The 22,292-nt window shown below is 67.1% G+C and overlaps 1 protein-coding gene across 4 annotated transcripts in view; it reads right to left on the bottom strand.

Moving 5' to 3' along the window:
- FASN (fatty acid synthase) overlaps positions 1-19,972 on the bottom strand; it is a 75,416-nt gene extending 55,444 nt beyond the window's left edge. Inside the window, exons 1-42 of one of the 4 annotated variants that reach the window (XM_053211498.1) lie at positions 19,832-19,972; positions 17,998-18,131; positions 17,115-17,267; positions 15,788-15,961; positions 15,490-15,690; positions 15,228-15,350; positions 15,026-15,141; positions 14,781-14,915; positions 13,700-14,162; positions 13,421-13,608; positions 13,066-13,255; positions 12,226-12,320; positions 11,981-12,115; positions 11,693-11,896; positions 11,393-11,508; positions 10,954-11,129; positions 10,679-10,870; positions 10,516-10,596; positions 10,215-10,394; positions 9,808-9,984; positions 9,525-9,728; positions 8,742-9,046; positions 8,050-8,442; positions 7,803-7,967; positions 7,602-7,720; positions 7,341-7,495; positions 7,003-7,206; positions 6,672-6,822; positions 6,410-6,588; positions 6,180-6,299; positions 5,884-6,006; positions 5,535-5,758; positions 5,240-5,441; positions 4,982-5,133; positions 4,780-4,871; positions 4,441-4,592; positions 4,101-4,346; positions 3,672-3,860; positions 3,127-3,357; positions 2,777-3,000; positions 2,587-2,685; positions 1,946-2,411 (exon numbers count right to left, since the gene is read on the bottom strand). In XM_053211498.1, coding sequence (XP_053067473.1) covers positions 2,022-2,411; positions 2,587-2,685; positions 2,777-3,000; positions 3,127-3,357; positions 3,672-3,860; positions 4,101-4,346; positions 4,441-4,592; positions 4,780-4,871; positions 4,982-5,133; positions 5,240-5,441; positions 5,535-5,758; positions 5,884-6,006; positions 6,180-6,299; positions 6,410-6,588; positions 6,672-6,822; positions 7,003-7,206; positions 7,341-7,495; positions 7,602-7,720; positions 7,803-7,967; positions 8,050-8,442; positions 8,742-9,046; positions 9,525-9,728; positions 9,808-9,984; positions 10,215-10,394; positions 10,516-10,596; positions 10,679-10,870; positions 10,954-11,129; positions 11,393-11,508; positions 11,693-11,896; positions 11,981-12,115; positions 12,226-12,320; positions 13,066-13,255; positions 13,421-13,608; positions 13,700-14,162; positions 14,781-14,915; positions 15,026-15,141; positions 15,228-15,350; positions 15,490-15,690; positions 15,788-15,961; positions 17,115-17,267; positions 17,998-18,124 — 7,545 coding nt within the window. In that variant the 5' untranslated portion in view covers positions 18,125-18,131; positions 19,832-19,972 and the 3' untranslated portion in view covers positions 1,946-2,021. Of the gene's footprint in view, positions 1-1,593; positions 2,412-2,586; positions 2,686-2,776; positions 3,001-3,126; positions 3,358-3,671; positions 3,861-4,100; positions 4,347-4,440; positions 4,593-4,779; positions 4,872-4,981; positions 5,134-5,239; positions 5,442-5,534; positions 5,759-5,883; positions 6,007-6,179; positions 6,300-6,409; positions 6,589-6,671; positions 6,823-7,002; positions 7,207-7,340; positions 7,496-7,601; positions 7,721-7,802; positions 7,968-8,049; positions 8,443-8,741; positions 9,047-9,524; positions 9,729-9,807; positions 9,985-10,214; positions 10,395-10,515; positions 10,597-10,678; positions 10,871-10,953; positions 11,130-11,392; positions 11,509-11,692; positions 11,897-11,980; positions 12,116-12,225; positions 12,321-13,065; positions 13,256-13,420; positions 13,609-13,699; positions 14,163-14,780; positions 14,916-15,025; positions 15,142-15,227; positions 15,351-15,489; positions 15,691-15,787; positions 15,962-17,114; positions 17,268-17,997; positions 18,158-19,831 lie in introns of those variants that run through there. The other 3 variants (XM_027052614.2, XM_027052615.2, XM_027052613.2) reach the window with 3 other exon arrangements.
- Positions 19,973-22,292: the final 2,320 nt, after the last annotated feature.

Genomic DNA, 22,292 nt, shown 5'->3' on the forward strand with positions numbered 1-22,292 from the left:
AAAGTATTTTATAGAAGTTGATTTTTTATGACTTACCGACACTGGTTTTATGACCCAGAACACGTACTATCTTGGTGTCCTTTCCATGTGAATTTGGAAAGAATTTGTGGTTGGGTGGAATGTTCTATGTCAATTAGGGCAAGTTGGTTGGTCATTTGGTTCGAGTCTTCTATACTGATTTTCTTCTTGTTCTACCAGTAAAGGAGAGAGGGCTTTTGAAATCTCCAACTTTGCGAATTTGCATGTTTCTTCTCCCTGACCTACAACCTTTGCTTCCTGTATTTGGGAACTGTTACAGGGCATACAAGTTCAGGATCGTTATACCCTTTCAGTTAGTTGACTCTTTTGTCGTTATGAAGTAACTATTTGTCCCCAGTGTATTTTTCCTCTGAAATCTTTGATAATCCTACTCCAGCAATCGTTTCCACTATTGTTAGCATGGTTTTAGACCCACATAGCCTGTATCAGAACATTCCCTTCCATGGCTCCACGACATTCTAGGCACAAACACACCACACTTTTACATCCGTTTTTCTGTTGGTGGACACTTGGCTTGTGTCCATGTGTTGGCCACTGTCCGTGATGCTGCTGTGGACAGCGATATACACGCATGTTTGGGCCTGTTTAGAATTCTTTGGGGGTATGTACCTCAGAGTGGATTTGTTGGCTCACGGGAATCCTATCTATATTGAGCTCTCTGAGGAACACGGTAGGGCCCCCGGTCTGTTTCTGGGTTCAACATGTCCTTCTTGAAACCTAGAGTTGGGCCCGAGCCTCTGTGCCCTGGCTTCCTGATGGTAGGCGCCAGCTCTCTGTGCTCATCTCCGCCAGTCGGCCCAGAACGCTCTGCCCACAAACCCACTGGTGTCCACCTCACCCCTTAGCTCTTGGGATTCAGATGCTCAGAGGACCTCCCTGCCCCTCCAATACCCTCTGATCCAGCGTCCGTACCTTCGCCTAAACGGATCAGTCTCTCGTTCGGCTTGGCCAGTCATGCCAACGCTAGGTGCCGCTGGGAAGGCGAGGAGACTCATACCTATGCCCAACTGAATTCAAGTAAAGGTTATTCTCAGTAACGGAGATAAGCCACCTCAAATGAGCTGAAACCCTGGAGAACAATCCCAAGGTTTCCCTGAGGAATAATGAATTCTGACAAGAAGCCCAGGGAAAATCCAAAAATTGCCCTGGCTCATCTTTCGAACGCCCCCAACGACAGAGGGCAAGAGACTCCTGCCGGTTCTGTTTCTCTGGCGAAGCCCCGCCCGCCCCAGCCCTGCAGGCGGTGTCCAGCCTTTCTGCAGCCTGGTGCCGTCCCTCTCTCCGAGCACGCATACGCACGGTCCTGCGGGCAGGGGGCTACGGGGACCACGGGGGCATCCCCTCTGGACCCCAGGGATGTGGCGGGACAGTACTGGCCCCACAGCAGCTGTCAGAGGAGGGAAGAAAGGGTGACTGGAGGCTGGAGCTCACGTGGGTTTAATTGGGGGGGGGGGGGGGGGCTCTGTGGGACAGCAGCTTGCACCAGGTTGGTGTAAAAACCGAACAGGATCCAGACGTGGTTCTTTACACTGACGGTTACAGTAAATTCCAGAATTCCAGCAGCAATTTGAATCATGTTTTTGAAAAACGAACACAGACGAACACAGGGCGGGCGTCCCCGGGGGCTGCCCCCTTCCGCAGGCCCCTGCATCATGGGGGCCCCGGGGCCGGGGCTCCCGCGCCGCCGGCCTGCGCAGGGTGGACGAGGCCCTGGCGTGTCCCGGGCGACGCAATAAATAGCAGAATCAAATGGAGAACCGGGGAACAGGCCTGTGTGGCAGGCCCCTCGCGGTGCACGAGGCTCTGCTCGGCCGGCAGCCAGGCCGACTCTTCACAGACCGAGGTGGGTCTCCGAGTCGGCGGCGCAGCCCCCACCCGCCCACCGCCCCAGGCCCGCGGTCGCGAGGGAGGAGAGGCGGCTGTGGGCAGGGGTCTGGGCCGGGCGGTCCCACCCGCAGGACCCTCCCCGGGCCGCGGGGCGCTTAGCCCTCCCGGACGCTGACGCGCGGCTCGGCCAGGGAGCTGTGGATGATGCTGAGGATAGTCTCCAGGCCGCTGCCCTCCAGCAGCGTGCGGTGGTCCCCCTCGATCACGTGCACGGACACCTTGCCGTCGCACACCTGGGACAGGTTGTAGTCGGCGCCCAGGCCCTCGCCGTACACGCTGCCCGTCTTGGCGCGCAGCAGCGTCACGTTGCCGTGGTAGGTGGCCCGGGGGATGTACTGCTCGGCTGCGCGCAGCTTGTGGTAGAAGGAGTGCGCCGCGAAGCTCAGCTCGCGGGGGTCCAGGCCCGCGTGGCTGCGCGTGATCAGGTCCACGGTGGCCGCCACGCGCTCCTCCAGGCCCTTGAGGGGCAGCAGCGCCTCCAGAACCTGCGGGAAGGGTCTCTGAGCCTTGCGTCGGCCACAGGCTGCCCGGGGCGGGGCGGGGCGGGGCGGGGCGGGGGTGGGGCCCTGAGACTGTGCTGTGGGGGAGGGCGGGCTTCCGGGCCGCCGCCGCGGGGGACCCCCACCCCCCCCCTGCCCCCCGCTGGCTCGCAGGACCCACCCTGTTGTGTTCCATGTCCGTGAACTGCTGCACGAAGAAGCACATGGCCTCGGCCTCGGCCTCGGCCTCACAGCCAGGGGTCAGCTTCGCGCGGTAGCTCTGCAGGGAAAGAGGGGCTGCTGGAGCCGCTGGCCGGGCTGGGACCCTGGGGGTGGGGTCGGGACTCCGCCGCCCCCACCGGGGCCCTCACCTGTGTGTAGGCCAGCACATAGGTGTGCGAACCGTCGAACAAGAAGAGACTGTTGTGCGCGGGGGTGGGGCCCTGCTGCGCGGCCTGCAGCTGCGAGCACATCTCGAAGGCCACGCAGGCCCCGTAGGAATAGCCGGCGATGCGGTAGGGCCCCTCCGGCTGCACCTGCCTGATGCACTCGATGTAGTAGGCGGCCAGACTCTGGATGCTGTCCAGGGGCGCGGCTGTGGGGCAGAAGGAGGCTCAGCCGTGGTGGGCAGGAGGGGCCTCCCCCGGGGGGCGGGGGCGGGGACAGGCACGCCATCCCGCGTCATCGGGGGTTGGAGACAGCCTGGCTGGCCGGGTCGCACCTCGAGTGCACTGTAGGCCGTAGGTGGGGATGCTGAGCTTGGACGCCAGGCTGCGGAACACAGTGATGGAGCCCTCGATGGGGTGCACCAGGAACAAGGGGCGCTCAGAGCTCTGCACCGAGTTGAGCCGTGTCAAGGTCGGGCCCTCGGGGTTCACCAGCAGGGTGCTGAGGTTCAGCTGGGCCTGCTGGCCGGCAGGGGCGTCCTCCTTGGGTGTGGGGGCTGCCAGCTCTGCGAGGAGGGGCGGATGTGAAGGAGGGCCAGGGGCACACAGATCCCCCGGCACGTGAATACCTCCCCCCTCCCCACCCCCCCCCACCGCTGACCCAGGCTACGGGACTGGGGTTGGGGGTGGGCGGCACTGGGCCCCACTGAGGGCTCTCAGGAAGGGTCCAGATGGACAAACCTGACCTGCCCATGGGCCGATGGCACAGAAGGGCCCTGGTGCCACTCAAGGCATGTGCACCCCAGACCCCGAGGAGCACGGGCCACGGTGGCCCAGGGGCCTTCCCCTTCCTCCAGCTGCTCTCCCTGCGGTCACGCACCATTAGCTGTGCCAGCCTTCGCGGAAAGCTCCTGCAACTTCCGGAGCGTGAGCTGCCGGATGTCCCGCATGGACATCACCAGGTCATGCTCGCGCTCCAACATCTGGCGCACCTCCACGCCCATGAGCGAGTCCAGGCCCAGGTCTGCCAGCGAGCTGTCCAGGTTGACGGTGGCCAAGTCTCGGATGCCTGGGGACAGGCGCTCGGTTGGCAATTCGGGATGGGGAGCGGGGCCGGACGCCTCAGGGGCCAGGTCTCCGGAGGGAGGGCCGCGTCACTGCGGTTGGCATGCAACCCCCACCCGGCTCTGTGCGGACCCCCTGGTGCCCGTCCCTCCCTCGGCAAAAAAGCAGGGCCTCTCTTAAAGCCGGGGACACTGAGGCTCGGGGGAGCAGAGCGTCTGCCAGTGTGCAAAGGCGTCTCCCTCACCCAGGATGTGGGCCACGGCCTCCATCGGGTCCTGTCGGCCACTGCTGGCATTGTGGGCAGTGGCCTTCTTCTCGGCCAGCACAAAGCTGCTCAGGACGGGGTGGGGCTGGTTCAGGAAGAGGTCCAGCACCTCCAAGCAGGAAGCAATCCGCTGCGGCAGCGTCCCGCCGATGACCGTGTCGTTGGAGCCCATGGACTCCAGGACGATGCCCACGTCACCGATGGCGCCCCACTGAATGGCGAGGCCTACGGGACAGGGCCAGGGGGGCCGGAGTGAGCGTAGGCCCGAGGGGGGGCAGCGGCAGGCGGGGGCTGCCGGGCGAGGAGTGGACGGGCTCACCCGGGAGGCCGTCGTGCTGGCGCTTCTCACACACGCGCTCCATGGTGGAGTTGGCGAAGCCATAGTTGGTCTGGCCGGCGTTGCCGCGCCCGCAGCTCACGGAGGAGAAGGCCACAAAGTAGTCCAGCTCGGGGCACGCTGCTCGGGTCACCCTGTGGGCGCTTGAGTCACACCCTGCTGGCTGGCCCAGCCCACCTGCCGACGCGCCCAAGGGTCCCCACCTGCCCGTCTGCTTCCGCTTCCCTAAACCCCCACGGAGGCCTGTGGCCTGGTCCCCGGGCGGCCGTGGGAAGGCCGTGTCGGGGGATGGGGACGGGAGGGGGGCCTCGTCCGCCTCACCTGTCCAGGTTCACGGTGCCGCTGTACTTGGGCCTGTTGACGTCCTGAAAGAGCTCAGGGGTTTGGTTCTCCAGCATGGCGTCTCTCAGGACCTGGGGACGAGGGACCCTCAGCACCTGCCCCGACCTCACGGCTTTGGAGGCTCGGCCTGGGAGAACCTTCCCTGGGTGGCCGGCTCCGGCCCCTTCAGAATCACACTCACCACGGCCAGGTTAAAGACGCCTCCCACAGGGCCCAGCTGCGTGGCCTCATCGATGAGGCTCTGGGCCCCATCCAGCGAGCTGGCGTTGCTGGTGGACACCAGGACCTGTATGCCCTGGCGCCTCCACTCACGGACCTGCTTGGCCTGGTAGCCTGTGGGACACGGGGCAGTGGGGTCAGGATAACTGGGGGTCCTAACCCGGAGAGCACACCAGGGCTGAGCTGACCGGGTGCCCCCTGCAGCCCCAGGCCTGCTCACCTGTGCGGATCCCAGAGCGAGAGGTCAGCACGAGTTTCCGGGCCCCTCGCAGCACCAGCCACTGGGCCAGCTCCAGGCCGAAGCCGCCCAGGCCCCCGGTGATGACATAGCTCTTGTGGGCCGGGCAGTAGGTCCTGGACACGGCGGCCATCAGGGTGGGACCCGTCTCCCGCAGCACCGCCTCCGGCTCCTCCCTGCGCACCTGCAGTCGGAGCAGCAGCCGTGCTCGAGCGCTGCCCCTGGGGCTGGAGTGGGGGGAGCGGGGGGAGCTGGGGGAGCCGGGCCCCCTCCTCACCTGGATGACCACTTTGCCGATGTGCTTCCCTTGGGCCATGTAGCGGAAGGCGTCCTCCACCCGGTCCTTGGGGAACACGGTGCACTTGAGGGGCTGCACCACACCGTCCCGGATGCCCGCCTTCAGCAGCGCAGCCACCTCCTGCCAGCTGTTCCCGCCTTCGTCCATGAGCGAGTCCAGCAGGACCCCGTGGAAGGTCACGTTCTTCAGGAAGACGGCCATGCCTGGGCGGATAGACGGGAGGGCTCAGGGCCCACAGCCTACCCCGTGGACCTGGCGCCCCCTCCCCGCCGCTGGCCTCTTGCCACCTGCCCGCCAGCCCGCCCACCCTGCCCACTGCCCGCCTCACCCAGCAGGTGGTTGTTCGAAAGGTCGAATTTGCCGATTTCCAGGAACCGGCCGTGCTGGGCCAGGCACCGCACGCTGGCCTGTAGCTTTTCTTCCGCCAGGGAATTCAGGACCAGGTCCACACCTTGGGGGTGGGGGGAAGAGGGGTCCTCACTATCACACCTGGCCCAGGTCCGCAGGGCCAAGCCCTGTCGCTGCCTGGGCCGGTGAGGAAGGGGAGAGGAGGAGGCAGGGGTGTGGGCAGAGAACACAGAGGGACGTGCCGAGGACGCCCCCGGAGGCCCTCGAGCCACTCACCCTTCCCTGCCGTGTGCCGCAGCACGTGCTGTTCAAAGGACGTGTCCCGGGAGTTGGCGAAGCTGGTGTCGTCGAGCTGGGGGAACCTGGCCTGGAGGTACGCCCGCTTCTCGGCCGACCCTGGCGGGCAGAGGCGTGTCCCGGTGAGCCAGGCTGCAGGGCTGGGGCAGGAGGTGGGGGGGGTGGAGGGGAGGGCAGCCCCAGGCTCCCGGGAGGGCCGGCAGACCTACCCACGGTAGTGAAGACGCGGCAGCCCAGGCTGAGGGCGATGGCGATGGCGGCCTGGCCCACGCCGCCCGAGCCTGAGTGGATGAGCACCGTCTCCCCGGGCTGCACGCGCCCCCGCACCACCAGCGAGTAGTAGGCAGTTGTGTAGACCACAGGCACCGAAGCCGCCTCCTCTAGGGTCCTGCGGGCACGGCGCAAGGGGTCAGCTCAGGACAGCCTCAGCCGTGGCCGTGGGGCCCCGGACTCACAGCCCCACAGACTCACCAGCTGGAGGGCACCTCCCACAGGAAGTCCTGAGAGAGCAGGACGGAGGTAGCCAGGCCTTCGGCAGGCACCAGCCCCATGACGCGCTTGCCGCTGGCGTCTCGGCCAGAGAACTCCATGCCCAGCAGACAGCTGCGGAGGGCCCACTTCCCTGGGGACAGACGGTGGGGGGTGAGCCGTGCGTCTCCCTAGGGGAGCCCAGGGTACGAGCTCAGGCCCGAGAGGCCTTCAGGTCCCTGAGCGCTGGCGGGGCAAGGAGCCCTCTTCCTCCCAGGTCCTGACCTGACCTGGAGATTTGAGCCTGGCTGTGCCCGTGGTACCCGGCCCGTACCTGGGATGGCGTCAGGGGACAGCTTGCCCGTGGCCAGCATGATATCTCTGAAGTTGAGGGAGGCATAGTGGACGGCACAGAGCTGGGCGCCGGGGCCGGTGAGCTGGGTGTGACGCAGAGGGGAGCAGACCCAGCGGATGGAGGAGAGGTCGCCCCGCGTGAGAACGTTCACGAAGGCGTGCTCGGTCTGCTCCTCTGGCAGGCCTGGGGGTGACAGGAGGCGGGGCTGCCACGGGGGCTTCCCAGGCAGGGTCTCCAGCCCCCCATCCTCCTCAGCCTACCCCGCTACAAGGCAAGGAGCCGGGGGGGGGGGGGTGAGGGGGGGTGGGGAGACTCACCGCGCTCCAGGGGGAAATGGCGGAAGGCCCCCCAGGCGCCATCTCGGTAGACATTCATCACGAGGTCCCCCTGTAGCACCTTCTGCAGCTCCGAGGAGCCGGGGTCCAAACTGGGGGTGCGGGACGTGCTGCTGAGGTTGGACACCAGGACGCACCTGTGGGCAGCCGCACAGGTGAGACAAGGCTGCGTGGGGTGGGGTTGGGGGGGCACCAGGAAGGTGAAGGAGGGCAGAGGGCGTGCAGCTGTGTCGAGCCCCTCACCGAATCCGGTGCCCGCCAGGCTCTCTGCGGAGACAGTTCACCAAGCCCACGACGCCTGAGTCGGGGCAGCTGATGGCTGTTAGCCACACGGGCTGCTGGGAGGAGTCGGCCAAAATGTTCTGCGGGATGACAGAGGGGTTGGCCTCCGGGAGGGTCCCCAGGCCCAGGCACGTGGTGCTGGGGGGCCCAGCCGAGACTGACCTTCAGGGAGTTCACCCACTGGAAACTGGGGTCCTCCACAGGCAGGAAGACAGGGCTGTCCCGTAGGACCGGCCGACGGCACAGGAAAAGCACAGAGCCATAGAAGGACTTCTTCAGGGCCACCAGGTGCAGGGACGCCCCGGCAAACAGACTCTCCCACTCGTCCTGCACGTGGGGGGAGCAGTCAGTGCTTGCCCCGCCCCCCGGCCCCACCCCCCGGCCTCCCGTCCCCGCCCCACCCCTGCACCTGGCTTAGGAGGCTCTGCTGGCCTCGCCGCGGCTCGGGGCAGGTGAGGAAAGCGACCGTCTCTCCAAGGGGGTGTCCTTTGAGCAGAACGTGCAGCAGCAGGAAGCCGCCCTCCTTGAGAGCGGCCCCCATGTTGCCAACGGCCGTGGCTGGGTCACCGAGGCTGGCCACGGCACAGTTACACAGGAGGAGATCAGCCGAGCCCAGGCTGCCAGGGGCGGGGTCCACAGGGTCCCACTGGCCCTGGGCTATGCCGTGCTGCTGCAGCTTGGCCTGCACGGCCTCCAGGGCCTGAGAGTGGCGGTCAGTGGCCGTGTACTCCAGCTGCAGCATGGGCTGGGTGTTGAGCAGCGCCGGGATGTGAGAATACAGGTGGCCATCGCCAGCCAGCACCTGGAGGTGGGGACAGCTTCCTGGATCGGCCGCCACCAGGCAGGCGTCCCGACGCAGGCCGGTGACGTCTGCCAGAAGGGCCCACCCGCCGACCTGGCCCAGGAGACCGCCAGCTAGCGTCAGCCCCGTCTGCCGCGTCCACGGAATCCCCTCTCCGAGCCCGCTGCTCGGCGCCCGGGGCAGGATGGCAAAGGACGGAAGGGCAGCACGGCCTCTGACCGGGCGAGCTCGCGGACCGGTCTGGTCTGCCCAGCCTGGGCCCGCACACGTTATGCTGGACTGTCCGGACGGGCACCCACCTCCACGACCTTCATCTTGAGGCTGGGCATGTTCTCCAGGGCGGTGTCCACGCAGGCCTTGAGCGCCGGGGAAGCGAGGAGGCCGCTGAGCAGGGGGTCGTCCTGCAGCAGGGGCCTCTGTTGGGCCAGCAGCTGGCCCAGCTCCAGCTGGAGGCCGCCGTTGAGCTGCAGCTGGCAGGCGGCCGCCAGCAGCCGGGGCAGGCCTTGCTTTGGAGACTCCTGGGGGGCCTGGGCCCCGTCCAGCCCGGACACCACCATCTTCAGCCCCTGCTGGGCCACCTTGGTCTGCAGCGCCTGTGCCAGCCCTGGGGAGGGACGGGCACCGCACAGGGGTCTCAGCTGGGCCGGTGTTCCCCGAGCCCCCTCCCCCCGCCCCCACAGCAAATGCCCACTGCCTGGGCAGTCCGGCCCTCTAGGGCTAGGAGCTAGCCTCCAGAGGGGTTCAAGGGGGCCGTGCTCCCCCCATCGAGGTGTGAGCCCCACAGAGAGTGGCCTCGGGACCCTGACCTCCCCAGCTGCGCCCAGCCCCCCACCAACCACCCCCCAGCTATCTGCATGGGTGCGAGCACTCCACAGGGGGTGGGCTGTGGGGCCGGGCCCCGGCGTGGGCATCACACCCAGGCGGCTGGCCGGGACACAGCTGGGGTGGGGGTGGCCCGAATCCATCCTGGCTCCCTGTGCTCTCCCTGAAGTCCGGGAGCCTCTCGAGGAGGCAAGTCGAGGCCCCTGGGGAGCAGGAGGTGGCAAGCCACGGCGGGTCCCGGTGGGGGGGCTGGGCCTCACCCCTGCACAGCTGCAGCCCCTCCTGCAGGGCCGCGTCTCCAGCCAGGAGCCCCTCCTCCGCGTGCGGCGTGAAGCAGAACTTCTCCAGGATGGGCGCAAACTGCTCCTGCTGCCGCCGTGGGGCCATCGAGGCATGGAGGCCCGAGATGAGGACGCCGCCGGCCACCGTGCTGTTCAGACAACTGTTCACCAGCACGTTGACCGCTGGGGAGAAAGGCTGAGTGAGCTCGGGCAGTGCCCAGTGCAGGGACACGGGGGTGCGGGCACTGGGGCGTGAGGCTACCTTGGGCCTCGCCCTGCGAGTACACCCTGCGCTGGTGGGTGGCGGGGTCGATGCGGACGGAGGTGATGCGGGTGGGCAGACGCAGGCCGCACTGGGCCAGGCCCAGGATGGATGTCTGCAGCATGGCGTCCAGGAACGTCACCCAGTTGTTCTTCCACAGCAGCCGGCCCGCGTTGCCTGTGGAGAGGGGCCGTCAGCTTGGCTGGGCGGGCCTCAGGCTCGTGGCACCCTCTCCCCCGCACGCCTTGACCCAGGCGCCCTTGGTGGCCCCTCACACCCAGAACGGCCCTCTCTCCACGCGGCTTGGGCACCTGGATGCCGGGTGGCAGGTCAGGCTTGGTCCGGCCCTAAGGGAGGTGGCCCTGGGGCCCGTTCCTGGAGTGTCGAGGGGGGACCTGGCACCCTACCTTCGAGGTTGGCCTCGAGGATGCCCTGAAAGTGAGGGCCATAGTCGTAGCCACGCAGCCTCAACTCTTTGTACACGTCCCTCTGGCTCAGGTGGAACGTAGCTGTGGGGTCCGTGGGGTCCAGGCCGTCCTGGCTGTCGAACAGCTTGGTGTCGGGGTCCTCCCACTGGTAAACCTTCCCTACAGAAGGGGACAGGAGAGCCTGTGGGCGGGTGGAGTGGAGCTGGCAGCCAAGGGTCCCCTCGGAGGCCAAGCCCAGTGGCGACCCCGCAGCCGGGCCAGGCACCATCTCTCTGCTCACCGCTCGCTATCAGGTTGCCGTTCTCAGACACCTCGAAGGTGCGGGAAGCCTGTAGGAGCCGCACTTCCAGGGGCACGGTCCCTAGGGACGGCAAGGTGGGAGATCAGCGGCGGGGGTCAGCGGCCAGCCCTCCCACCCGGCCCTGGCGGCCAGCCCGTCTCACCGGTCTTGGGTAGGACGGTAGCCTGGTGCAGCGTCACGTCCTCAAACACCACGGGTACTTGTTCCATGTTTTGATTCAAGGTCCGTGCCAGAGTCTTCCAGACCAGGCACAGGTAGCCGGTGGCGGGGAAGAGGACGCGGCCGTCGATGCAGTGGTCCACCAGGTAGTGGTCAGGGGACTCAGGGCTGATGCCTGCGTGGGCTGGGCCTTAGTGCCGGTGCCCAGGAGGGAGCACCCCCGCCCCCCCCCCTCGCCCCACCTCAGCCCCGACTCACTGATGTTGCAGACGGTGGAGGCAGAGGAGTCACTGGAGCCGCTGGGGAAGTCCTTGGCGGTGGGGACGTCCCAGGTCTGACTGTGGTCCCACTTAATGTGAGGGGAGATGAGAGGAGTGCCCCGGGGCACCGGGAACTCCACGGGTGGAAGCAGGCCATTGGGGTTGACGTCGAAGCTGGGGGTAGGGGAAAGGTTTGAGGGGCTCGCCCAGCCCAGGTGGCCTTGCTTGGGGCTACCTTGTCCTACCCACGGCCAACCGTCTCCCAGAAGACCCGGGGCAAGGCCAGGGTAGGGCGAGGGCTCAGCACCTGCCAGCCCACTTCCCGGGGAAAACCTCCCTCTGCGGCCTGGTTAACACACCTTGTTATCGGGGACAAGCCTGGAATGGACGCACCCCCGCCCAGACCCCCGGTCCCCCAGCAGGGGCAGCTGACTCACCCCAGGAGGTGCAACTTGCCCACGTTGCTGAGGAAGAACTCCAGGTTGTCTCTTTGGTCCTTCTTCATCAGAGGGACGATGGTACAGCTGGACTTCAGGCCTCTCTTGAGGACGGCCTGGGAGAGCAGACGGGCTTGGCCTTCCTGACTCGGTCCCCCGCTGACCCCCGGGCCCAGCAGACGGGCTTGGCCTTCCTGACTGGGTCCCCCTGCCCCCGGGCCCAGACCATCGGCTTCTCTTGGCCACTGGCCCCAACGCGCCAAGGCTGCTGCCCTCACCCCGGTTCCCACCAGTGCGCACCTGCAGCAGGGCATGGGGGGCGATCTCCAACACCACGGCGTCCCCGGGCACGTGCCACAGTGCCTCCTGGAACAGCACGGGGCTCACCAGATTGTTGACGTTATACTCCGCCGAGAACGTGCGGGCCAGGCTGCCCTGCCACTGGGCCTCGGGGATGGAGGTACTGAGCCAGCGTGCCGAGCGGGGCCGCGGCTCCCGGATCACCTGTGCACAGGACGTGGGTCAGGCCCCTGCTGCCCTGCCTCCGGGAGCCCCCGCCTCCGGGGCGCCCAAGGGTGGCCAGCCCACCTTCTTGAGGGCCTGAAGCAACGTGGGGGCGATGGAGTCCATGAAGTAGGAGTGGAAGGCCATGCCGCCCGTCCGCACCTCCTTGGCAAACACACCCTCCTGCTTCAGCTCCGCCACGAATGCAGCCACCTCAGCCTAGGGACGGAGATGTCAGGGGGCTGGACGAGTGGATCTGGGCTGTCCCCCCAGGTCGCCCGAGCGACGGAGAAGGGACTTGGGGACAAGCCTCGCCTCCTAGGCCCCACCTGCGGTCCCGAGATGGTCACTGTGTCCTCAGAGTTGTGGCAGGCGGGCACGACACCAGGGGGGCAGCGCTGCTTACACTCCTCCCAGGACAAGCCTGTGGGCAGGGACGGCCTCAGGGGGCAGCTGCGGGGAGCCAGGGGGCCCTGCCCGAGAGCAAGACACTGCCCGGGGCGGGCCCTAATGACAGGGGTGTGGTAATGACAGCCGCGGAGCGGTGCCTTTATGGGCCGCTCTCACTCCTGCTGTGTTTGATCTCAGGGGAAGGTGTCCTCCCTGGTGCCCCACAGGCCGGGAGCGGGGTCTGGGCTCCTAACACCTCTCCTGCCAGCCCTTCAGGGCGGTGGCTCTCTGAGGTGTCCCTCCCATCACAGCCCAGCCTGCCCGAGGCATGATCGTGTCCGCCCCTTCCCCTGAAGCCTCCAGGAACAGATGCCGGCGGAGGAGAGCCAGGACCAACCGTCCTGACAACCCTGGGGCTTCGTGTGTGTGTGTGTGTGTGTGTGCGTGTGTGTGCGCGCGCGCGCGCACGTGCGCATACGAGGGGATAGCTGTCCCCACCTGGCTTTAACTCAGGCGCGTGGAAATGGCACCAGCATTTACAAACGCGCTTCAGTAAACGTGCTAGATGTCAAGGCCAGTGGGCGTGGGAGGCCACTACGGCGGGTCCTGAAAGGGTGCTGGGGTCTGTCACTCTGCTGTGAGGACGGCGGCCAGTGCGGCCCCCCCAGGACCCCGCCTCTGCCCAGTGTGAGTGTCAGGAGTGCTAGGAAGACAGACCTCCCTGGACACCCTTAGGGCTGTGGGCCACACGGGATGGGGGACCGTGCGGGGACACCCACCGACGGCCGCCATGGTCCCTGGTGGGATGTTGGTCTCCTTGATGCACTGGCCCCTCCAGTAGGCGGCGAGGATGGCCTCCTCCTGAGAAAGGCAGCCATCTGCGTAGCCACAGGCCACCTCACCCAGGGAGTGCCCGATGATTCCGTCGGGCCGCAGACCCATGGAGTTCAGCAGGTCTATGAGGGCGATCTGGGGGTGGGGTGGGGGGGGCGTGGAACACAACACATCATGCCAGTCCTGGGGACACCAGGCTGGCCACGTGCACAGTCACAGCAGCCTTGTCAAGCCCGGTGCCCGCTCCCCTCCCCACGGTTTCTCGTCCTGCCCACCGGCCCCCAGGCCCCGCAGGTGCACCTGGATGGCAGTGAGGCTCACGAAGGCGTGGACGATGTCGTCAAAGGTGGCCTCGTCCGTGCTCAGCAGCAACTCAGACACCTGCAGTCCCAAGGGCTTCACGGCCTCGTCGGAGCGCAGGATGGAGTCCCGGAAGCTGCCCAGGCGCATGAGGCTCAATCCCATCCCGCACCACTGTGCGCCCATCCCTGTTCCAGCGAGAGGCGTCAGGGGTGGGGGCTGTGCAGCTTCGACCACCCACTCACCCGCCGGGGAGGGCCTGGGGAGCAGGGTCCTCACCCGAGCAGATGAACCAGAGCGGACGCTCGCCAGCGGCCACCTGCTGTACCTCCTGGCTGCCACCCTTGCCACCCAGCACGGTGTAGCCCCGGAAGGGCATGGCGGTGGGGGAGGTGGCCGCGATGTCATTGAGCATGCTCACGAAGGCCAGGTCCTGGCTGTGCCGGCGGCCTTGCTCCAGCAGACAGTGCACGGCCTCCGGGGTGCGTCCGCTGGCCCGCAGCAGACGGGGCAGAGAGGCGTGCTGGGTGGGTGCCAAGGGCGGCCGCAGATTGGGCTGGAGAATGACGTGCACGTTGGAGCCGCCGAAGCCGAACGAATTGATACACACGTTGCCTCCGCGGACGGGCAGGGGCTGCTGCACCACCTGCAGCCGTCCGTCCTGGAGCGCGGGGATCTCGGTGTTCGGGCTGTGGAAGTGCAGGTTGGGGGCCCAGAGCCCATGCTCCAGGGACAGCAGCACCTGTGGGCGGCTCGGAGTTGGTGGGGTGGCTGACCTCGCACTCCCTACCTGGGGTGGGGGATCCCCCCTCCTGAGACCACACTACAGGCCCTGCCCCCCACATTCATCCTGCCGTGGCACAGGGACCCGGTGACCTAACCACATGCCCCTTCCCCTCTCTGGGCCTCGTGCCTTCACCTGGGGCCCACTGACCCCCCAGGCTGATGGGCTAGGGGACCTGGACACAAAGGTCCCTCCCAGGCCTCATCCCTAGTCGCGATCCTTGCAGGAACTACGAACAGATTCCTGTGTCAGCCCGAAGGAGCTGAGAGCGTCAGGAAGCCCCCACCATACCCAGAAACTACCAGTGCTTGGTCTCCCCACAGACCACCCAGCCCCCACTGGCTGGTGAGGAGGCTGTGGGACTGGCGGCGGCGGGAGATGGGGGGGGTGAAGGATGGGCCACCTGTCTGGGGCCGTCCCAGCCACTTCACCTTCCCTAGCTGAGGGTCTGACCCACGGTGAGCCAGGGTAAAGACCTGTCCTATACTCGTGCCCTGCTGTCTGGGCCTTGATGGCTGGCACCCCACGGCACAGCCTTGCCTGGCACGTGGGATGGCTCCAGACCAGCCCACCCACCTTGGCCAGAGCCGCGAGCCCCGAAGCGGGCTCCGGGTGCCCCATGTTCGACTTGGTGGACCCGATCAGCAGGGGCTCCTGGCGGGAGGGACACAGGGCTCGGGTAATGCCGTTCAGCTCCTGGGGATCCCCCACCTGCAGAGGACAAAAGGGAAGGTCAGGACTCCACCTGGGCGCCTCTTAGGAGCGAGGCGTGGACCCCACCTGGGCGCCTCTTAGGACCGAGGCGTGGATGTGGCTCTCACCTTGGTCCCTGTGCCGTGGGCTTCGATATACTCGAGGGACTCTGGGCTCAACCCAGCCGGCTCGTACAGCGAGCGGATGAGCTGTTCTTGCGCCTCCCCGGAAGGGAAGGTCACACCTGCGGGAGGAGCCAGGCCTCAGTCTCCAGCCGCCGACCGCCTGCGGTGGGCCGGCCTGGCCCCTCGGGTCCCCAGCCGCACCCACCTTGCTCCTTGCAGCCGTCCGTGTTGGTGCCGGCGTTGAGGATGGTGGCATACACACGCCGGGCCAGGGACTTCTTGGTCAGCAGGACGGCCACCACGGCCTCCGCACGGCAGTAGCCGTCCCCTGAGGGCAGAGGACACCTGTGCTGGCGCCAGGCCCCCGAGGCCGGGAGCTCAGGGCGGAGCTGGGCGAGCTGGCGTCAGATGGGAGCCGGGGTGCGAGCACCGTCCGGCGGCCCCCCCACCCCCCGCCCGCAGCTCACCGGACTCGTCGAAGGCCTTGCAGGTTCCGTCGGGGCTCAGCATGCCGAGCTTCATGAACTGCACGGAGGTGTTGGGCTTGAGCAGGATGTTGAGGCCGCCCACGATGGCCGCGGGGCACTCTCCCCTGCGGATGGCCTGGTAGGCGTTCTGGAGGGCCAGCAGGCTGGAGGAGCAGGCCGTGTCCAGAGCGATGCTGGGCCCTGCAAGCGAGAGGCTCTAACAGGGCGCCCCCCCATTCGCCCCGGCCCCCCTTCCTGGGGGGAGCCAGAGGCCGGGAGGGGCCGGGTGGGGACCCACCTTTAAAATCAAAGAAGAAGGAGAGGCGGTTGGCCATCATAGCCCGCTGGCAGCCCACCATGCTGTAGCCCAGGAGAGTCTCGGGGTCTCGGCTCAGAGCCTCTGAGGCCTCCGAGCCGCTCACGCCCACCCAGACGCCTGTGTGTGTCCCTCGCAGGGTAGCCGGGTTGATGCCTGCAGGAGACAATGGTAGAGCCTGGCAGCCAGGCCTGCTAGAGAGCACCCAGCCCGCACCCACTCCAGGGGCGAGGCCTCATCTCTCGGCCTCTCTGGCTTGGGTGTGGGGGACCCCATCTCAGCCTAACTCTGGAGGGGCCTGAGCAGGACAGCCGGCCCAGGTAGGGCTGAGGACAGGTAAGTGGGTCACGAGGAACCAGAGGCCCAAGGGACAGATGGGGCTCCAGGCTCTGGGGTTAGGCAGAGGCCAGAGACAGCTGGAGGTAAGGACAGAAGGCAGCATTGTCCCCAGGATACTCCCCTGGCCCCTGCTGTCACCAGCAGGGTCTGGCAAGCCCCGATGACCAATGAGCACCCAAGCACCAAGGGCAGCCTACTCTAGGACGAGCTGAGATAAGGAGACAGAGGAAGACAAAGGCTAAGTGTCCAGGCTGGGAAAGGAGGGAGGGGCCCTGGCCAGCCCCTGGGGAATGGCGTCCAAGGTCTCTGGGTGGGGCCCGGGCAGTGGGAAGCCTCTGCCAGCCGTTCACCTCAAGGTGCTGTGTGCAGGTCGGGCCCCGGGCCTGGCCAGCACCTGCTGCAGGGTGAGAGAGCCGAAAGGCCAGGACTGGCCCCCACCCCCACCTGCCGAGGCACCACACCCACATGGCTGGCCTCCTCTCCATGCCCCTGGGGCGGCAGGGACAGGTGTGCTCCCCGTGACAAAGGACAGCTGCCTTGAGGTACCCATCCAAGGCCAGACACGGCCCAGAGAGAGGAGTGGAGAGTCGAGTCCTGGGGGCAGAATCCCACCTCCTGCCCTGCCTGGCACTCCACCGGGGCCCCGAGATCGGCTGTACGTTGGGGAGGGAGGGAACTGGGCCACCTGGGCATGTCAGGGACACCTTGGTGTGCAGTTGTGAAACCCCCGACCCGCTGACAGGCCTACGCCTCCCAAGACCATTGGCCCTGGACCAGGGCCCAGGAGAGCCACGGTGGCTTCTGCTTCTGCCTGGATTTCTGCGCTTCGACACTTCTACCCTGAGCACGGGTTGCTTTTAGAAGCGAGAAAGGGCAACGCTGTCGTGTCTTCTGGGGGAGCGGGGACTGCAGAGACTGGCCCCCGGCCCTGAGGTGGCCACAGCTGGCCAGCGGCCTCCCGAGGACCCACCTCCATCCAGGATGGCCTCGTAGGTGACCTCCAGTAGCAAGCGCAGCTGGGGGTCCATCGTGTGAGCCTGCTTTGGGTGGACCCCGAAGAAGGAGGCATCGAACTTGGACAGGTCCTTTAGCTTGCCGGTACGCTTGGGCAGGCCGTAGAGTCCTGCAGACAGAGGCAGGTGGAGGGCTGTGGGCCCCGAGTGACCGACAGCAAAGCCCCTGCTGTGATGGGGAGCCGCAAGCTCTCCAGGGGGACCAGGCAGCAGCCCCAGAAGCAGGGCTTAGTGCTGCTGGGCCTGGGGTGCCCCTGGCACCACGTGGCCGACTGAGACCCCAGCCATGCTCTGAGAAGGGGACCCGCTGGGCGAGCCTCAGAGCAGAGCACAGTGGGGACGGTGCCTCCCCCAACCCACCGCTGTCCTAGCCGGAGACCCTCTCTGCCTGGCCTGCCGTTGCCTGGCTGCTGAGATCGGGCCAGACTCTACCGTGCTGACTCACATCCCGTAGATCAGGTAGAGCCGCTCTGCAAAAAATCCTACTGGGCGGGAGGGAGTCAGACCAGCTTCCCAAGAGAGCCTGGTGTCTTATCTGACGGCCCGGGACTCGTGGGCCGGCAGGGACAGAGTAGTGGGTGGCGGGGCCAGAAGCACCTGCCCGCCTGGCCTCACCCCGGCTCTGCTCCCCCAGCAGATCACCTGGCTTGACTATAACATGGGCGGACGCACGCCCGGGTTGGCCCTCAGCCTCCCAGTCCCCGGCTCCGAGGCCCCTCCGGGCAGCAAGGCTCTGCAGTTAGGACTGGGACTCAGGCTGGAGCTGGTCTGCTCTGGGCAGCCGGGAGGCGGCACCCACAGCAAGCACAGGAGAGGGGAGCCTCAGGACCACCCACTCACCTGCCTTCCACCTCCTGTCATCGTCTGTCACCATGTCCACGCCGCCGATGAGGTTGGCCCAGAACTCCTCCATGTTCTCAGACTCGGGCAGCTTCCCGGACATGCCAGCAATCACAACGTCCTCCATGGCTGCTCTGTGCAGGGGGAGTGATGTGGGGGCCTGGCGCTGGTCAGATCCGGCTGCCAGACCACCAGGCTGCAGCCTCTCCCCTGGCTTTCTAACCCCACAGCACCACCTACGGGTTTGTGAGCAGTGAGACCCAGATCCAGGAGGCCAGCTCCTGCGCCCTGGGCTGGCCAGGACAGACGCCTCAGGTGTATGGGGGAGTCCACACTGGTCCAGCCAGCCCTTACTTTTCACTGGGAGGACTGGACCCTCTGGCCTTTGGCACTGGCCTGGCACTTCTGGGGCCCTGGCCTGGGGTGACCACCCCCCCCCCCATGGCCCTGCTGCCTCATAGCTGGACCCCAACAGTCCCTGCAACCTCTGCAACCTGCCGCTGGGGTGCTCCTGGGAGAGGGCCTCACAGAGGGCAGCAGGCAAGGCCATCCCAGAAGGGCCGAACTCTTCCTAAGACAAGACCGCTGGGCACTCGATCTGTCAAGAGCTAACCCAGTGAATCAAGCAAACAAAAAAGAACGGGTACTGAGGTTTGAGGGAAGGAAATATGGCAGTGGGGGAACGCCAGCCCACTCTAACCAGTCAGTGGGCCCTGCACTCCAGTGCATCCCAGGCCGCTCTCCATGCTGGGGGCAGGGGCCGACTGTCACTCAGGGCAGCCCTCAAACTGCACCTAAATCTCGAAGGGCTCTGGGGAAAAGATGGCCCCTGCCCAGAGTTGGACCCACCCAGCCAGTCTGGCCCCTCCAGCAGGCAGAGTCGTTCCTGGTCCTGGCCTGCAAGTGCCGCCCAGGCCCGCACACCTGTGCAGGTGAGGAGGCATCGGGACACTGCTGGCCTAACTCCACACAGCCTGCCTGGCCATCCGGACTAAGGTCCCCGAGGCCCCCCGTGCAGAGAAAGCCCAGGCCACCCTGGGCTTAGGGGTCCAGGAACCCCTGGACAGCCCCTGAAGAAGGGTGCAAGGCCAGGGTTACTCTGGCAACTTCCGCCAAGGCCCGAAGGCCTCGTGGCACTAATGAGCGGCAGACACGCCAGCCCGCCGCCCTCCCGGGTCTCCGGGTCCCTCTGAGCAAGGGCGCGTGAGACGAAAGCAGCGTCTTCCTTGGGCGGCGCGGCGGCCCCGAGTCCCGGCCGGGAGGGAGCCCGCACCCCCGGCGCTGAATAAAGAGCCCTTTGGCGGCCCGGAGGCTCCAGCGCTCGGGCGGCAGCTTCCTCCTGAGCGCGCCCGCTGTTCTCCCTACTTGCTATTCACGCCGAGTCCGGCGCGGCCCGGGCAGGGGCTGGAGACCCCGCGGCGCCGACCTCGCCCCGCCGCCACCGCCAGCCCGCCCTCCAGAACTTCGGGGTTCCGCGCGGCGCCCACGTGATGGAGACTGGTGCCCCCCCCCCACCCCCGCCGTGCTCCCGGAGCCCTGGATCGCGCTGGGCCGCGTCCCTCCGGCACCGGGCGCGGGGGGTGCCGCGGGCGGAAGGGGTCGGCGGCCAAGCCCGCGTGGCCCAGCCCGCAGCCAAAATGGCTGTTCGCGGCGCCCCGGCGTGCGCCCCTCGCCATCGCCCACCTGCCCCACCGGGCCTGGGGCGCGGCGCGCCGGCCCTCCGGGCGCCCCGATCACCCAGGCCGGGGACTCGGACTCGGAGCCCGCGACCTGGCCGGCCGACCTCTCCCCTCGGGCGTCCCCCGGGCCCCGAGCCCGGCCGCGCCGCTCATACCTGGTCTGGGCGCGGGTGGCGGGCGGAGCGGGCGGCGGGGCGCGAGGATGGAGCGCGGCGGCGGAGGGGAGGCCGGGCCGCTGCCGTCTCTCTGGCTCCCTCTAGGCCGGCGCCGACTCTATTTAACCGCGGCCGTCCCCGCGCGGACACGCCACATGGGCTGACAGCTTGGCTGCGCCGCCCAGGCCAATGAGCGTCGGGGCTGCGCCCCGGGACCCGGCGCGCCGCCGCCAGTGGGGTGATGCGGCGCGCCGCCGAGCCGCCGGGACCTGGCGCGGGGGCGCGCAGGGCTGGGGGACCCGGCGCCCGGGGGGCGCCATGGGGGGCGCAGCATCACCCCCGCCCCCGGCTTTCGTGCCCCGCCCCCCAGGCCCGTGGCGCGGAACCGCCGGCGGCGCACGCGCAAGCGCAGGGGACTGAGCCCGCAGCAGGCCCCCGCCCCCTCCCGGCCTCGGGCCGCGGGGGCCACGTGTGCGCGCCGCGCGGGTGAAGTTGGGCGGGGATGTGCTTGGGCCACTGTGGGGTCATCGTGGGGGCACGTTCGGGGCCGGCCGGACCCCCGAGAGGACGGAAGGACGGACGGGCCCCGGATCTGGCCGCGCGGAACCGGGCCGGGGGATGGGGGTGGGGGTGGGGGGGGCGGGACCCTCTCGTCGCCGCGGCCAATCGGGGGCCGGGGGCGTGCGCGCCGGCCCAATGGCTGCGCACGAGTGGGCGTTGCTAAGCGATAGGGTGATGGGCCGGGCGGCGCGGCGGTCGTTGACCCCTGCCGAGGGCGCCCCGGGCGGGGTCACTGCCGGTCACCGCAGCGCGGCGTGGCCAGGCCTCCCCAACCTCGCGGGCCGGCGCGCGCGCGCCCCTCTGGCTCCCGGAGCCCGCGGGGTGGGGCGTGGCACGGACACCAATTGGCGCGGTGCGAACAAAGGCCCCCCCCTCCAACGGGCAGAGGTACGCGCGCGCGCACGTGGCCACTCGCCCCCACGGGCGCGCACACAACCGGCGGGGTCTCAAACCCTGCGTCTGGGCGCATTTTCCCTGCTCACGTGGTTACCGAACTTGCAAAAAGATCTAGGCTTCCAGACCAAAAAGAAACAGGCGGCCCGTCTAGGGGTCACCTGAGAGTCCAGGACGACCGCCATCCAGCCCTGGCGACCATGCCCTGCAGGGCCGGGCCACCTGATGGGCCCCCACGAGGGCTCTTTGTGAGGCCAGAAGAGCCCCTAGCGGTCCCTTGCATGGCCAGAGCCCCGCTGCTTCTTCGAAGCCACCTCATTGTCTCGAAATCAAACGCTGCTCCCTGGGCTCCATGGCGACCCCTTCCGCCTGGCTTTCAGGAGCCCAGGAGCTGTGTGGAGCAGGACACTGGCTAGGGACACTCAGGGACAGCACAGAACGGGATTGGCACCGTGAGTCCCGACCACACAGCTTCACTTGGCCACGTGCCCCTGCATGCCCCACAGCGCTCACCAGCCCCGTTAGGTCCCATTGGCAGCTGGGTGTCGGGATGCTCCAGTCTCTCGGGTGGCATCCTGTCCCTGGGGGCTTCCCACCAGGAAAAGGGGTGGGGAGGGCCTGAAGGCCAACAGTTGAATTAATGTCCTGAACAACCTTCCCATGGGTTTTTTTTCTCTTCCGATTTAATAATTTTTCAGATATCCTGCACCCCGGGTCAGGACCGGCTGGACCGTGCTGCACAATACTCGGGACTTTTGGTGACTTAAAGTATCCCAGGCTCACTTCCTGCTAGTCACTGCTGCCTGCCAGGGGCCCAGGTGATGGGGGCTGTTTCCAGGGTGACACAGCCTGGGAGGGAGGGCCTGGGTCTGCACCACAGAGACGGCTTGGGGACTTGCTCACGGGCTCTAAGGTGTCTCCATGGGAAGTGACAGGACATCTCTACCCAGTTTTTCAGCATAAGGAAGTCACACGGCTGTGCCCCACTTCTACAAACAGCAGAGCACCGGGACTCCTGCCACCCCTGGGCAGGGCCGCCTCCCGGCTGCTGCTGCTTCCTGGCATGTTGGGAATGACCCTCCATTGCCTGGTCAGGCTCCTGGAAGTGTGGCCCCCTAGGACAAGCCTGCAGTAAGGGTGACCCCCCATGCCTGTGTGTTCACATGGAGCTCAATGAAGCACCTTACAGAGGCACAAGATGGGGCAGGGGCCATTTCAAGCCACTGGGACCTGGCCTGTGACCCCTCGGTCTTGCACCAGGCAGCTGTGTCGGACAAACACCACCACCACTGTTCGCGGCCTCACCTTGTGACGTGCGTCTGCACACCCCCCACACCTGTGAGCCAGGCAGGCAGATGATGCCGTTCACATTTTACTTGAGGGCAAACTGAAGCCACAAAGGCCACGTGATGCATACAGGTCGCCCGGCAGCCCTCTCCTGTCCTCCCGGTTCAGTGACAGCCGGCAGCCCCAAAAGGGAAAGCCTCAGTGCAGAGCGCCCAGGCCA

This window comes from Acinonyx jubatus, chromosome E1 (genome assembly GCF_027475565.1).
Source record: "Acinonyx jubatus isolate Ajub_Pintada_27869175 chromosome E1, VMU_Ajub_asm_v1.0, whole genome shotgun sequence".
Lineage (NCBI taxonomy): Eukaryota > Metazoa > Chordata > Mammalia > Carnivora > Felidae > Acinonyx > Acinonyx jubatus.